At 35.7% G+C, this 15,372-nt stretch overlaps 1 protein-coding gene and 1 pseudogene across 2 annotated transcripts; one reads left to right on the top strand and one right to left on the bottom strand.

Moving 5' to 3' along the window:
- Window positions 1–334: 334 nt before the first annotated feature.
- On the top strand, window positions 335–12,185 carry LOC110706874. Of its 2 annotated transcripts, none has more exons than XM_021884852.1 (13): window positions 335–1,109; window positions 3,919–4,018; window positions 5,004–5,343; window positions 6,348–6,460; window positions 7,459–7,584; window positions 7,722–7,818; window positions 7,989–8,099; window positions 8,362–8,990; window positions 9,466–9,737; window positions 10,573–10,717; window positions 11,174–11,271; window positions 11,378–11,444; window positions 11,709–12,185. In XM_021884852.1, exons 1-13 carry the CDS (start codon window positions 556–558, stop codon window positions 11,790–11,792), a joined length of 2,736 nt encoding a protein of 911 aa, XP_021740544.1. In that variant the 5' UTR covers window positions 335–555; the 3' UTR covers window positions 11,793–12,185. The 2 variants fall into 2 exon arrangements, with proteins under 2 accessions (XP_021740544.1, XP_021740543.1); XM_021884851.1 differs by having other exon boundaries at window positions 11,363–11,444.
- LOC110706763 lies at window positions 12,033–15,166 on the bottom strand (annotated as a pseudogene).
- Window positions 15,167–15,372: the final 206 nt, after the last annotated feature.

The raw sequence follows: 15,372 nt of genomic DNA, 5'->3' as shown, positions 1-15,372 counted from the left end.
GTGAGGCAAATGGGTTAATCATAAATTTGGAATGCAGCAATAAAGTTGGTGTTTGTTCTTGCACAAGGACAAAGTTGTGAAAAAAAAACATACTATTACAAAATTGAAAAAAAAAATTAAAAAATTAAACTCGCCCTAAATCGTACGGTTAAATTTCAATTTCAACCCTACGTCAACGGATGATTTAACCCAAACCCCTTTTTCAAATTACCTCAACTACCCCTACTTCCAACAAAAGCAGTACAAAAATCAATGTAATTTCATCAAACTTTCAGGGGCAAAACCGGAATTACAAGACGCCATTTTCAAATTCACCCAAAACTTCCAAAGTAGAAAAAAAAAAAACTCCAGAAATCAAATCCTCATTTTCTCTCTCCTCTCACCTTCGAAAAACAGCTTGAAGATCTTCCTCTTCTTCTCTCATTCAACCCCCAATTTTCTCTCTCCTCTAAAAAACCCCCAATGTTGAATTTCAAATTCATGAAAAATTTGACAAAGATTCAAATTCTTCGAAATCAGTTTCCCCAATTTTAAAAAAAATTCAGCAAAAAAGTGATGATTGTGAGGACATACGGGCGGCGGAAGATCGGGAGAAGTTTATCAGATTTATCGTTTGACGACGACGTTTCAATGGATGAAGAAGAAGAAGAAAAAGATGACCCTTTTACTTTTAGGGAAACAACAACAACAACATCAACCTCGTATTCGCAATTCCAAGAAAGCCCTCAAGAAATTGGGAGTTTTACATTTTCATCCCAAGATTCGACTCGGTGGGTTAACTCAGAGAGTGAGAATAGTAGCTCAGTGGCGTCGTTGCAGCTTTTGGCGCCTGGGAAAGGGAGGAGAGAGAAAGCGAGGAAGTTGAATGATGGGAGGAGGGATATGGGGAAAGAAAAGGCGGTATCGAGGCGGAATACGATGATAACGACGACGACGACGTTGATGGAGACGCAGGAGTATGGTGAGATGATGGAGTGTGTGGATGAGGTTGATTTTGCATTGGATGGGTTGAGGAGACGGCAAGGGGTTAGGGTTCGGCGAGCGAGTTTGTTGTCTTTGTTGAATGTTTGTAGGTCTACTCATCAACGGCGTCTCCTTAAAGCTCAAGGGTATGAATGAATGAATTTTTAATTTAATTTTCGTTGTTTTGAATTGGGTATGTCATATGTAGTGTAATATTATGAATTTGGGGATTGTATTATTACTTGTGTATTATATTACTTCTATAGTATTGGGTATGTCAACTAGGGCAGATTAGATTTCAGTAGAGTTTGTAGGGAAAATGTGAGTTTGCTTCGAAACAAACAGGAAGAGCTCTACTTTGGAACAAATTAGAATATAGGATTTTCTTCGGAGTTTATTTTAGTCCTGTGAAAGGTACTGACTCTTAGTTTGTATGTTGGTGATTCGCTTAAGATCAAACCATACTGAATTGTCATTGTGCTTCTGATAGCTATATTTTGTATCCTATATTGAACAATGCTGAACATTTTGAGTTTGGCAATGAATTGAAACTCTTGATACATTATTCATATGTTTATTAAGCCTATGTGTATTGTCTTGGTGTGCTCTTAGCAATTGTTAGAACTTAAAAGACATGAGATGAATAATCGACTTAAGGTGAGAGGTGAAGATGCACTCATAGGTGATTTGCTAAAGTTGTTTCTCTCCATTAGTCCTAGATTCCCAGGTCAAGGAGTCAAAGTGAACATTAATTTAAGGTACGAAAACTAAGGACAAAGAAAAAGTGGAGAGAAAAAAAAGTGGTTGGGTGAATGTGAGTCCCAACTTAAAAACCATAGAGAAAATGCCTTTTTGGGTAAATGTTAACCTTGAGCTGGGATAGAAGGATTAATTAATATAAGAATTAAATGGCTCAGGATTGATCGATTGAGGAACCTTATAATTTGTGCACATTAGATTGAAAAGCTATGAAGTAGGCTGTTTGTTTAAATGCTCAAAATTAAGCTTAAGTAAATGAGATTTAGTGGAAGTCATAACGTATGATAGGCTATCTTGATGTTGAATATGTTGTGAGCCTATATTGAATTATGCTGCTATCTTGTCGGATCATCTTGCTAACTGTTATCTAGTTTGATGGGTAAAGATTTCCATCTATGTGTCAGAAAGCCGTTTGAAGAGAATAATGTTTATATATTGGGATATTATATGCATAGTTAGTTTTTTGAACTAGGTATTGCTATTGGTTCTGATGCTGGGATGACCTTGGAAGAATGAGCCATAGTATGGAGTTAGTGTCTTCAACAAATAGTTAAATGGACATAACCTTGCTCAACATTTTTGAGTCAGATGCAAGTGCCTATGGTTTTAATTTAAGTCAAGTGTTGGGCATGTAAGATGGAGACCCGAGGGTGCGCCGGTATGAAAAGTGAAAGAGTGGGACCATGGAAGGGTTAAACGAGGGAGAGGGAGACTGAAAATGACTTGGTGGGAAGGAATTTGGAAGGATATGGATTTGCATGAGGATGAGGCATTGGATTCTAAGGGATGGAGGAGGAAGATTTTTGTCGATGACTACACGGAATAATCAAATTTGTTACATGTACCCGACTCTACTTATGGGATTAAGGCTTTGATTGTTTGATTGATTGATTGATTGCTGGGATGAACTTGCGGTTTGTGTGATATTAGGTCGTAACTCATAAACTAAAGCAATGGTTGTAAGTTTTGTGTATTTTATTTATTTCCTCTGTTAATTGTTAATTGCAAATTGGGTGTGCGCGGAACCCAAGGTAAAATTTCTTAACCATGATTAATGAAAAGTAAGGGCATGTACTTAATACTAATCTAACAAAAATAACCACCACAATTAAACTGAACTACCTAGTACCACCACCTACGCCACTTAGAACCCAGAACCCCCGCCCTACCTAGCGAACCCACGCGAACCTAAATCCACAATCCACCACCCACGAACCACACAAGAACCCGGAAACCACCCACGACCCACGCGACCCACCACCACGAACCCACCAAACCACCACCCACGAATCACCCGCGCAGCCCTCACAACCCAATTCTGAAATTGAATAACTAAAAGGTGGTCTTCTTCTTCAATTGATGAGAATGGGTCCAAGGAGGAGAGAGAAATATATGGGGAGAAGGAGAGAGAAAGATAATGGAAATGAGAGATGAAGAAGAAGAAGAAGAAGAAGAAGAAGGAGAGAGAAAGATAATGGAAATGAGAGATGAAGAAGATGAAGGAGAGAGAAAGATAATTAAGTTAAATTAGGGTTATAATGATTTGTAATTATGTATAGTATTATGTGTTAATAATTTTTAAGTGAGGGTATTTTGGTCATTTTGGTTAAAAAAAATACCAAAAATGGAAAGAAATTTTTTTGTTGTAATTAAAGCTTAGCATCCAAATATAGTAATTGTTGCAATTAACAATTAACGGAGGAAGTATGTTATTTTTTTAGATGTTTGCAGTACTTAGTATCCGCTATCATCAAGTAGACAAGTACAGACTACAGAGTATTCCCATTTTTCATTGATTTTCTCTATTTCTTTACAACTCACACCCATATCCTCAGGTACATTTTATGTTAACGATAACTAATGAATAAAATTTCTACATAATAGGGAGATGCATTATGATTCATGAAGCACATGGGATTCCTTAAGTTAAATGCTACAATTTTGTTAGTCAAATACGGAATAGACATTACCATCCTCTTAATTAATGAACTTGTACCATTTACCAAGTAAGCTGGTAAAGTACATAGACAAAGGGGGTGGTTCTTTTTGCTTGTAAGATATATTTTTTGGGTTTATTTTTCTGTATATATGCCAGTATTACGTCCATTAAAGATTTATATACCATTCATTACAATTGCTTCACCTCATTATCAACACAAACTCCTCACGGTTTATGATGTGGTTCTATTTTTTCAGCATGGCAAAGACTATTATTGATTCAATCTTGAATTTAAGCCTTGATGATTCACCAAGCAATCTGGCTGCTGCGACTCTGTTTTATATACTGACAAGTGATGTAAGTAATTGCTGGAATCTATATTAAACGCTTCTCTTGAATCCTTTTTGAGGTTGAACTTTGGATGTAACCGTTCTCAATCTATAATTTATTTGCTGATATAAAATTGATGTTACTCTTATAACTTATATTTGGAATGATAATTTTGAACTTATTTATTTTATGTTATCTAGGGGCTTGGTTTCTCTGCCTATTCTTGTATGCCTGTGTAATTTATGCATGTATAGGGTTAAAGTTGCATATGTTGGACTGCACCATATTACACTCAAACCATGATGGGTATGCATGTTGAGTAATATTGCCTGGTTGTTGCTCACGTCCAGAATTATCGAACTACAGATTTTCTAGGTTGTTGAATCATCAATTAGCTTGCTGTTACTCTTCTCTTCAGATTGCCTCCCAATATATGTAAATGTGTTTTCTGTGGGTAAGGCGTTGATCTTCTGGATTTGTTAATTAATCTGTGAGCCACTGCACGAGTATGGTTTAGGTTGCATACTGGGTCATGTTGGATAGGATGATATTGCAGTCTCGAACACCAGCAAAGCCTCCACACCCCCCCCCCCTTATACAATCGAATAGATGTCATCTTTGTGATGGATTTAAAGTGGTCGTGAGATTGAGTTGGCTTTTCATTGAGTCAGTCAGAAAAGATAATGTTGCTCCTGTCTTTTAGACATTCCAAAAAGGAAAGTGTTGCTAATTTTAAGAAAAGGAGGACATATTCTTGGTCCTGCTTTCATCTTGTGTTCATTTCTGCTAGCTTTAGGTCTCCTTGTACAGGATTTCCAGTTGCTTTGTAAAGTTTTTGTATAAAAAAAAAAAGCTTTTTTCTAACTTCAATAAAATTTGCTACTTGTATTGATAGTAGTTGGGGAATTATAAAATTGATGATGAGCTGTTCTCTCTCTCTCTCTCTCTCTCTCCTAAATATTTTTAAGTTATCGTTACTTAAGTGTTTCAGTTTTGATATTTGTTATTTTAGGGTCAGGACAGTTACCTTTTGGATTCATTTCCATCTGTTCGATTTCTGCTTAAGTTGTTGAAACCAATAGTTGCTGAAACTGCTCCTGAAAAAGCACCAAGCATAAGCCAGAAACTTCTTGCGCTGCGGAAGGATTTGCTTCTGTCGCAGGATATGACAAAAAAAGCTGATTCAAGCTCCTCTACAATATTCCAAAAGGTTTTGGAGACTTTTGTTAGCTGCAAGGACTTGAAGGCTAGCAATGCGGAGAATGATGACTTTTCTAGGCCAGAGTTGAATCCAAACTGGGTATCTTTGTTGACTCTTGAAAAGGCTTGCTTGTCTTCAATTTCTATTGAAGGTAAGGCGTAATCTTTTATTTTTAATATACATGCATCATTGCATTGTCATATAAAATTTTCGTCTCTTATATTTTTAAGCACTCAACTTAAAGAGTTAGGATATGTTACATTTTCCTTTGTTTGAGTCATGTCCTGGCTACCCAACTTTATTTTGTTCATCATTACTTATAAATTTGGGTCTATTCATTCCCATCTAGCTGAGGCTTTCCACTCTGCATTACTCCTTTTCCTTGGGGAAGAAGTCTTCTGTTTGTCTTCTCAAATCTCAGCAATGACTAGCTGTTTGGGTGTTGATGAGGCTATCTATGTGGCACCAAATATTTGTTCGTCCATGTGTTCTTCTATTTTTTCTAATCGGAATTGTATGGGGGTGAATGTCTCAAAGTGACTTCTATGAGGAACTCCCTTCCCTCTTTGGCCTATATTCCTTTGTTTTAGCTTCTCCCGTCTTATTATGGAACCTATATATTTTCTACACGGGATTTTGGTAAAATACATTAACAAAATCAACATTAAAAGGCGTGAAGGAGTATAATTTATCTGGCAGGAGAAGATTCTACCTATGTTTCTGTATTTTGCAATATGAAAAGTCAGAGCTATTTGTGAAGCTGTATACTGATATATGATTTTGTTTTGACCCCCCCCCCCCCCCGAAGTAAAAAAAAGAACTTTTTTTTAATAAGCCAAAAACATTTATAACCATCCACAATCTAAAATTATAAACTGTGTATATGTCAGCCTGCACCTGATAGTACAAAAGCTAGAAACCTATGTTCCTATATCAGTTCTTGTGCTGCTTTGAAGATTTGATATTGTAATTATACTTCATTGCTATTTTTAGTACAGCAAAATACTTATTTACTTCATTGTCATTACTATTTTAGCATTTCTATATAGTAGTATTTTGTCATTGTGTAGACTTCTCAAGCTTCTTTACAATTGGATTCTTTTCTTAACTTCTTCCATGGTCTTTGATAGCTTTTCTTCTTTTGTGTATTCTCAGATACCTCTGGCACAGTAAGGAAAACAGGTGGCAACTTCAAGGAAAAGTTACGAGAGCTGGGGGGACTTGATGCAGTTTTTGAGCTTGCAATAAATTTTCATTCCACTTTGGAGGTGTGAGCTTGTATGTTTATTGCATCATGTTTGTTATGCATTGAGATGCTATCATGCTAAAGCGTAAAAAGTGAATATTTTTGTTTTGTTTTGTGTGTGTGTGCGCGCGCGCGCGCGTGTGGTGCGGCGATTAACCCTTTTAGTAAAATAATTTTATTGTTTGCACAATTTGTGTGGTATTGTTTCCTTTGTATTTATCTACACAACTCATATGATCACACCCTTGTTGCGTGTGGCTGTACCTTAAGAATTTTAGTACATTATGGGAATTCTCACTATTTAGTTGGGTTACTGTAAATTTTTTGTCCTTTCGTTTATGTTTGGCTTGTTAATATTATGAATTGGAAGCTAATAACACTATGTTTGGATAGAGAGATATGGAGGGAAAGGAAGAGAAGAGAAAAGAAATGATGCATCATCCTTTGTTTGATACCTAATGCAAAGAGGAAAGGGGAGGGAATTGGGAGGATCCATTTTCATTCACCTTTTAATAAACCAAATCCCTCCATTGTAGGAGGGATTTGGAAGGAAAATGAAAGGTCACCTTTCCCTTCCCTCACCTCCCTTTCCCTTCCCTCTTTTTCCTCCCCTCCCTTTCACTTCACTATTGTTATCCAAACATAGTGTAAGTGTGCTATGATTTAATGGCTTTGTGTCTGGTTAACTATTTACTTGCTGAGCAAATTGTAATTTGTGAAAGCAAGTTTGTGATTAGTTATATTATTTGTTTGGAGTTAATATTCAAAAAAGTTCGTGAAGAGGGTGATTTCATATATTGTAGAATATAAGTGTAAATGAATAGTATGTCAGCACATGTCTTGGCTGAAAATGAGACAGCATTGTTAATGTGTTTGAATAGATTCCTTGTTCTTAAATGTAGTTCCTTCTGTAGGGGGAGCGGGGAGTAGGATGAGGGTCAGTGAGCTAGTTATTAGCTGAGTTAGTTTGAATAATTGTTTTGCTGTGTTGTGTTAATTTGACTTAAAATTCTCCTCCAGGATTCAATTGATCATGTTACAGCTTCCACAAGGAAGTTGAAAGATGGCAAACTACAAAGTCTGCCACTGCTTTTGAAGTGCTTAAAGATTATGGAGAATTCAACATTTTTGAGCAAGGAAAATCAGGTAAATGATGTACCGTAGTTTACTTTTCATTTTCTCTGCTACTTCTTTCATATATTGAAGGCAAAAATACTCCTAAATTTTCAACATCCTTGAGTTTCCAGTCTCTTGCACTTAAAATTTAAACTTCATAATTCCAGAGTCACTTGCTTGGACTAAAAGGAAACTTGGCTGCTGGTCAAGGCTCTTCTTTATCCTTTGTAAAACTCATGATCAGTTTCATCAAGATTCTCTCAGGTAAATTTGACAACTTGGTGATTTGGATTTATTTATTTTATTTTATTTTTATTTATTTATTTTTTTTGCTTTTGTGTGTTTATAGTTTGGTAAAATCTTTCACTTGAAGTATCAGCCTTTCCATGTTGATATGATTTACCTATTGTTTCTTGTTTTTCGTTCATGTGCAGAGCTCTCACTACTGAGAATTTCCTCCACAAACTCTAGTCCTGAAATGCCTACAAGTCATTCAAATGGGACGGATCGTTATCATGAATTTAATTTTAATGCAGAACAGAAAGGTAGCTGCTATATACTTTACATATCGTGGCATAATCTGACTTTAGTGTAATAATTGCTTAATTTCTTGGGGTCAGTCTGTCTTTAACAAAATAACTATAGCGGTAACTTGTAAAATTAGGCTTGTGTTATCAGCGTAGCTGTGTACATGACTTGATGTGGGTTTCCATAGAAATTGCCTTTTCTTTTTTTTTTTTTTTAATAAAACATTTGCTTTTAATAAGTTTTCTTAATGGCTTATTCATTTTATTCTTAAAATTTCAGTGGACAGCAATGGGGTTTTTTCCTTCCGTTCTTCTCAAGAGTGTAGCAGCTCAGGAAGGTACTCTTCGGATACAGGTTTGAGTACATCCCAGAGCAGCCAGCGATTGTCATCATCAAATTCTGGAGCTACAACAGGGTTTGGCGTGGGAAATTGTTTGTTAGAGAAAGCAGCTAGTTCCTTTGGATCTGGTTCATGCAGTCAGACATCAAAAAGCTCTTGTGTTGGAGCACCTGCGATCGCTCATAGTTCAAAAACAAAGCTGGCTCTTGCTAAAAGCCCATATGATGATGATGACGACATGTTTATAGATCTCGAGGACAGTCAAGATCCTTTTGCATTTGATGAAGAGGACCTTGCGCCCTCAAAGTGGGAAACGCTACGAGGGAGGCATAGAGGACAGCGCAAACAAAAAAGAAGGCCATCATTTGGAAATGCTGCGGAGGAATGTTTCTCCCTGCCAATGTTTAGTCAGGAAGACTTTGTATCTCAGACAATGTTAAGCCAAGAAGATTTTGGCAATGGTGAACAAAACGTGGGAAATCGTATTTCAAGTGACACTTCGTGTACAACTGCTATTGACGAAGAAAACTCTTGCCTTGTTGCTGATTGTCTGTTGACTGCTATCAAGGTAAGATTTGTTGCTCAGTTTATGCCTACAATCCTAACAGTCTATTCATTGTTTCAATGCTGTTCTTGACGAGTTTTATCTCCCCAATGATCTGTGTATGCCTTTCACCTGGAAAATTTCTTTAGGTCCTGTATCAACAGATTGATTCAGTGTTTTTTTTTTGTCTTTTTGTTGATAAATCAATTTTTTCCGTCTTTGTATTGTGGTGTGTTCTTCTTCAATCAGGATCCTCTTCGAAATTCTTCTTCGCGCCAGGTTAACATTTCTAAAAAGAAAATCGTTTACATTTTTTTGAGAGTGCAGCCTTGCTGATTCTTTAGAATTTTGGCTGGTCTCCAATCAAGGACTAGAAAATCTGTCATATCTTGTGCACTTGACTCTCGCTTTGGATACTCTGTTTATGGATTCAGCTGTTTCATGTGTATATATTTAAGATGAGATTTTAAGCCAAGATGGACCCTAAATTTTCTTACAGGTGCTCATGAACCTGACAAATGATAATGCTGTTGGCTGTGAGCAAATTGCTGCTTGTGGTGGACTTGAAACGCTCTCATCTTTGATAGCAAGACACTTCCCTAAACTCAGTGTTTTCACTTCTAGTGAGAAAAAAGAGAAGACCTTGTTCGCTGGTACAACTATGGAACTTGAAAGTCAGACAGATATACATCTAAATGACCAAGAGTTAGACTTTCTTGTTACAATTCTGGGCTTGCTTGTTAATATGGTGGAGAACAATGGTGATAACAGGTTAGTCAGCATGAAAATCCTGCTATTGGTTTTTTACTTCCTGTTTCACCCACCTTGTTTCTGTTGATGCTAATGCTGTGTATTTTTAAGCGTAAGATTGTCTTTAGTTGGTCATCTAATGATTAATTTTAGTAACTTGTATGTGAACTTTTGTTATGTTATTTATCGGGAGTTGTAATATATGCTGCCTTGAGATGTTTGGATTTATTGTTAGTGTGGGTATTTGGGGAGAAAGCTTACAGTTCTTTTCATTTTTATTCCATGTGTTGCCTCTATCTAACTGTATCTGGTATTGTCTTGGTGTCCTCTGAGTTTGTATGATTGCTAGATGTCTTTTTAATGAGAAATATCTGGAAGATATGTATGGATAGATGTGAATGTGCTGATTGGACTAAATTTACTTTTCCTTTTGACCCATTTCTGGCTAAAGAAAAAATGTAGCTATTCGAAGTATTGTATGCCTATGTGGTTTTGGAGGTTTCTGTAGTACTGTAGCCATTAAGGTCAAGGCTTGGTTGTAAGGAAGGTTATCAGCTTTCAAGTCATATGTGAAGTAGTAATTTCAGAGTGTTCATATAATCATGTGTGGGGAGATGAAATTTCGTGATATAATTTGTGCATCACAAAAGAAGTGAAGATTTATCACCAAATTTATATGATTACAGAACTGCTTTACTAAGTTTCTCTTTGTAAAAACTTCTGATGCATTGTGATCAAAATTCATTTCGCTGCAGAGATCTTTATTTGTGGATGTATGCCATTTGAAATTTTTACTTCATATTTATCAGTATCTAGCTCCTTCGTCCTCATGCCGAAGTTATGATGTTTTTTGCAGATCACGGCTTGCAGCGGCTAAGGTTTCGTTACAGTGTTCAAGTCGGCTGTCTGAAGTTCATACTGGGGTGATACCGCTATTATGCTCCATATTTTTGGTTAATAGAGGAGCTGGTGAAGCAGCCGAAGAAGAACTTCAGTCTTTGGTGAGTGATAAAGCTTTTCCATTTTTAGTTCTCATCCCTTTTGCTTATCTTTCAAGTATTCGACTGTGGATCTGTCCTTTGGGGAGTTGGCTGGGGCAGAACCAAAAATATTTTGTGGGGAGTTGGCAAGGGCTGAACCAGTATATTATTTGCTAAGGGAACCGAAAAATTAATTTTAGCGAGGTCTTCCATGCAATACATTTAGCCTATATAAGTATATAACAATGTGTTTTCATTGCTTTTGAAGATTTTTTTTTTCTTGGAGATGGGAAGGGTGTGTTTATTTGCAAGTGCAAATTTGCAACAAACACTAGCATCTGGCATGATGCAAATGATTTAGCTATTCAAAATGGTGGAAATTTAGAAATTAAAATTGACAGAAGTCATATTACTCGTGGTCAAAATGTTGATGTCATGTATTATATTTAAACATGGATATTTCTCCGTTATGCACAGGATGCTGAAGAAGTGGTTTTGCAAGGGGAGAAAGAGGCTGAGAAGATGATTGTAGAAGCATACGCTGCACTACTGCTGGCATTTCTCTCAACTGAGAGGTTTTTTTCTTCCCTTTGCTTTGTATATATCCTATGATTATGCTTCTTGTCTTTGTTCCTAGTATTGAAGGCATTTCTTTGATATAACCAGCAAAAGCATACGCAGTGCTATTGCGAATTATCTACCGGATCACAGCTTGAAAATTCTTGTACCCGTGCTGGAGAGATTTGTGGTAAGTTGATGCACTCAATATAATGCTATTCCATTTTATGTTGGAAGGAGCAAAATTGAATTTAATTAAGTTCAGGACGTTAGCTGAGAGCAACAGATGTTTTACAGTAAGTCAGTAACTGTATTTAATGTCGTACCATGATTTATCTGACTACACAAACTCATGGAATTTGCTTCCTCTCTTTTCCGTTGCCATTCGTTTAGCTTTGTAACCCTTTTAGTGATAAATTGACACATTAATCTGACTTGTTTTATATTTTTTCAGACGTTTCATCTGACATTGAACATGATCTCACCAGAGACCCATAGAACCGTGAGTGAAGTAATCGAATCATGTAGACTGCCTTAAAAGGCGAAAGAACAGGGTTGTGTACAGGTTTCCCTGCTTTTATTGGTCGATAATATCTTAGTCTTGGTTGACTAATGGTGATTAATGCCCTTGCTCTTAGGATCCTTTTGGGATTATCAACTCCAAAATATCATAACCCCAAAATAGCACAGAAGAAAAAATCGATGTTTAATGGTCAACCAAGGTTGAAAATTGTAGTTTATGATTTAGTCATTAGCCACACTTTTTTCTTGATCTTGGTTTCTGTATTTTTGGCGCTCTTGTAATTCTTTTATTTCACAGCAAAGTCTTAGCTCTATATCCCACCTTGTTTTGAGGATGAGGATAGCTTATAGTGTATACAAAGATGATGGCAATGCCTATAATCAAAAGTTGTAATGTGTAATTGCTCTCCTTGTCCTTGTCAGAGACTCAGCATCACTGCTCTGCTCATCCCCCTCCCGCGGCCTCCTTACACTGCTAGCAATTCCGTCAGCAGTTGAGGACATTGCGTTGCATTGAACTCAATGAGGACATGCATCACTATATTACGATGGGGTATAATTTTTCCAGTGTACTATTTCTGAAGACTGGTAATTACCTGAAATGGCATAGTATATAGCATATCTAATACTTCATTTAACATTAAATTTGACAACAAACTGCTATTATGCTGGCTGATATCATGTCAAAATATCAAATATTTTGTGATTAACCCCTGAGAAAGTCTCTTCACAAGGCAGCTTCTTCAGCAAAGATTTTTTTTTAAATTCAAACATAGAATGGGAGAATCTGTCTTTACCCACAAAGCTAATTAATTCTCTGTATCATGTTTCCTTAGCATTGCTACACAAGAAGTCGACGATCAGCTTGTTAATCACTTCAGGAAGCTGTTCATGAGCAAAATGAGTACCTTCAGGCAAGAATACTATCTCGGATGCTGGGGCAAACTTTTTAACCTTCCCGCTCTTGATGTTGTCTTGCACCCCTGGAAACTTGAGAGTGTAATCTTTTCCACCCATGATCGTCAACGCAGGAAGCTTTTATGTCAAACTCCTCATTCAGTGACCTGGAATCAATATCACAGTAAATTTAATAAACTACCTATTAAACTGTGACAATCAAGGCATTTGATTGCACTTCATCCTAAGAACAAACAAACCAACCATGATTGATATCACTTAAGAAATCACTACCTGTAAGGAACTTGCAGAGCAGTCTGGAATCCAGATTTCTCATACAAAGAACCGTAATTTGCAAGGTCTTCCTCGAGGAGTTTACGGTCCAACCAAATCCATTATCTCTTGGTTTTCATCAGCTATTGGTATTTCGCTCCTGGAGAACATGGTGTAGATCTTTCTCACTACTGTTTTCGCATCAAAGCGACTAAAATCAGCTTCTGCTCTTCCAACTTCCTGATATTAGGAAGGTAAAAAATAGGAGATGGAGTGGTGAAAGATAAGGATTTTGTACCTGCCATCTACTTATGTAGAAACCTTCGGGTAGATGTCTACAGATGGTTGATGGAGCTGGATTTTGTTATGACATCGCAATTTAGTTCTTAAAATCTCACTGGATCTTACAATTTTAGAAAATTACAATCTCATTGATAACTTGAAATGCTAAAATCATGTTTACATGTTACCTAGTAGTCTAGTACTTTCAATTAAACTAAAGTAAAAGTTACGAGAGGCCTGTAAAACAGTAAAACACCATCTCTCTACATTAAATTTTTTTTAAAATAAATTATATGACCAAAAATCTTCCAACTAAATTCATTCACAATGCCTCCGTTTTTTTTTTTATTATATGCAACAAAGAAATACTTATGTCTTACTCCCTTCGTATTTTATTAGTTGCTCCATTTCTGCGGACTCAGAGTTTTAGGAGGAATAGTAGAATGTACGGAGTATTATTTTATGATAAAAGTGGGGTTGTCGAAAGAATAAGAAAAATCAAAAGCATGTTTAAGTGAGGAGGAAAGAATATGAAAAATACTCGTATTAATATATGATATGTGAGGAGCACTAGTGGGGTAAGAAAATATTGTTAAAATTTTCCAAAGAAGGAAACGGAGCAAAATAACATAAGACCGTAAAAGAAAGTGGGGTAAGCAATAAAATACACAGAAAATACAAATAATACCTTTTTGTTGCAAATAATAATAGACGGAGATAGTATATCATTTACAATTAGTGAAACAATCAGTGGAAATGGAATAAAATCAATCTATATTATAAGTATTAAATATACTCTTGAAAATTGTATAAAATTAGGAATTTATGACAAAAAACACGCGTAAATTAATGTAATTAGTATTTATATTTTTATGATTTTCTAAATTTATACTGTACGATTTTCTAGTGTGTATTTAATGCTTATATATAGCCCTAAGCGCTATATATAGCATTTTCCATTATTAATTAACCATATCATATCTAAGCAAGAGTAATGAGAGGCCTTAAATTACCATCTCTTTATTAACCTACATCAAATATAATAATAATAATAATAATAATAATAATAATAATAATCTATATTACCAAAAATACTCCTGCTCCCTCCACCTCTTCTTAATTTATTACAATTTGACTTTTGTGATCAATTTTTAAAAACCTTGTTATTGGTTTCGTCTTAACGTGATTTTTAAGTATCAAATTTTAATAGTTTTTACATGGATCTTGCTAACATTTATGTAATTGAACATATTTATAGTTAAAAATGTGTATTAAAGACCGTAAAAATCAAAATATAACAAATAAAAAGAAACGAGGGGAGTAACATTCAATAAAAGAAAAATATCTACAATTATCATCCATATACGACCTTTTTTTATACTTCGTATAATACTTTGTAATTGACACGCTTTGATTTTTATCATAACGGTTAAAAATGAGGAGGTAAGAAAGAGACCTTAGAAATGGCTAGGTGGTCGACAATTCCAAGGAGATCATCGACAAGATCCTTAAACAACGTTGTTTTAGGATTAGCGGGTTGATCGGAGAGACCATAGCCTCGGAAATCAGGTGCAATGGCTCTAAAACCAGCATTAGACAAAGCAACCATCTGATGACGCCATGTGTACCATATTTCAGGGAACCCATGTAGCAAAATCACCACCGTTGATCCTAATCATAACACATGATGAAATTTGATCAATATATACTACCTCCGTTTTATATTATTTGCAACAATTTGACATAAAGCATGAGTATAAAATGTGTAATCGTTGCAAATAATATGAAATGAGTAGTAATTCAATATATAATATACGAAGTAGATTTTAAATTGGAAAAAGAAAGAGGAGAGAGATATAGAAAGATACCAGTTCCAATTTCTGCAATGTGGAGTTTCAATCCTCTTACTTCAATGTGGCTGTGCTGAATTTGGTCCATCTTTTGACTTCTAACTCCAACCTCCACTCTTTTGCTTTCTTCTTACAGCTATTTAAATACTCATACACGAGTTAAAAAATTACCTCTATAACTCTATTATACATCCAATTATATTTATGTGCTCTAATATTTTTCTAACGTTAACGGTTTTACATTTTTTTAATACGGAGCTCTAACTTGATTAATAATAATTGTTGGTATTACGG

The sequence above is a fragment of the Chenopodium quinoa genome, unplaced genomic scaffold, assembly GCF_001683475.1.
Source record: "Chenopodium quinoa cultivar QQ74 unplaced genomic scaffold, ASM168347v1, whole genome shotgun sequence".
NCBI lineage: Eukaryota > Viridiplantae > Streptophyta > Magnoliopsida > Caryophyllales > Amaranthaceae > Chenopodium > Chenopodium quinoa.
This window is presented reverse-complemented; position numbering and strand designations above follow the sequence as displayed.

Bases quoted from the DNA above. Each gene is read 5' to 3' on its own strand.
- LOC110706874 (XM_021884851.1), top strand. From the start codon at position 556: ATGATTGTGAGGACATACGGGCGGCGGAAGATCGGGAGAAGTTTATCA. The intron at 5,344-6,347 runs GTAAGGCGTAAT...GTGTATTCTCAG, and splicing joins GTCTTCAATTTCTATTGAAG to ATACCTCTGGCACAGTAAGG. The intron at 9,738-10,572 runs GTTAGTCAGCAT...TGTTTTTTGCAG, and splicing joins GAGAACAATGGTGATAACAG to ATCACGGCTTGCAGCGGCTA.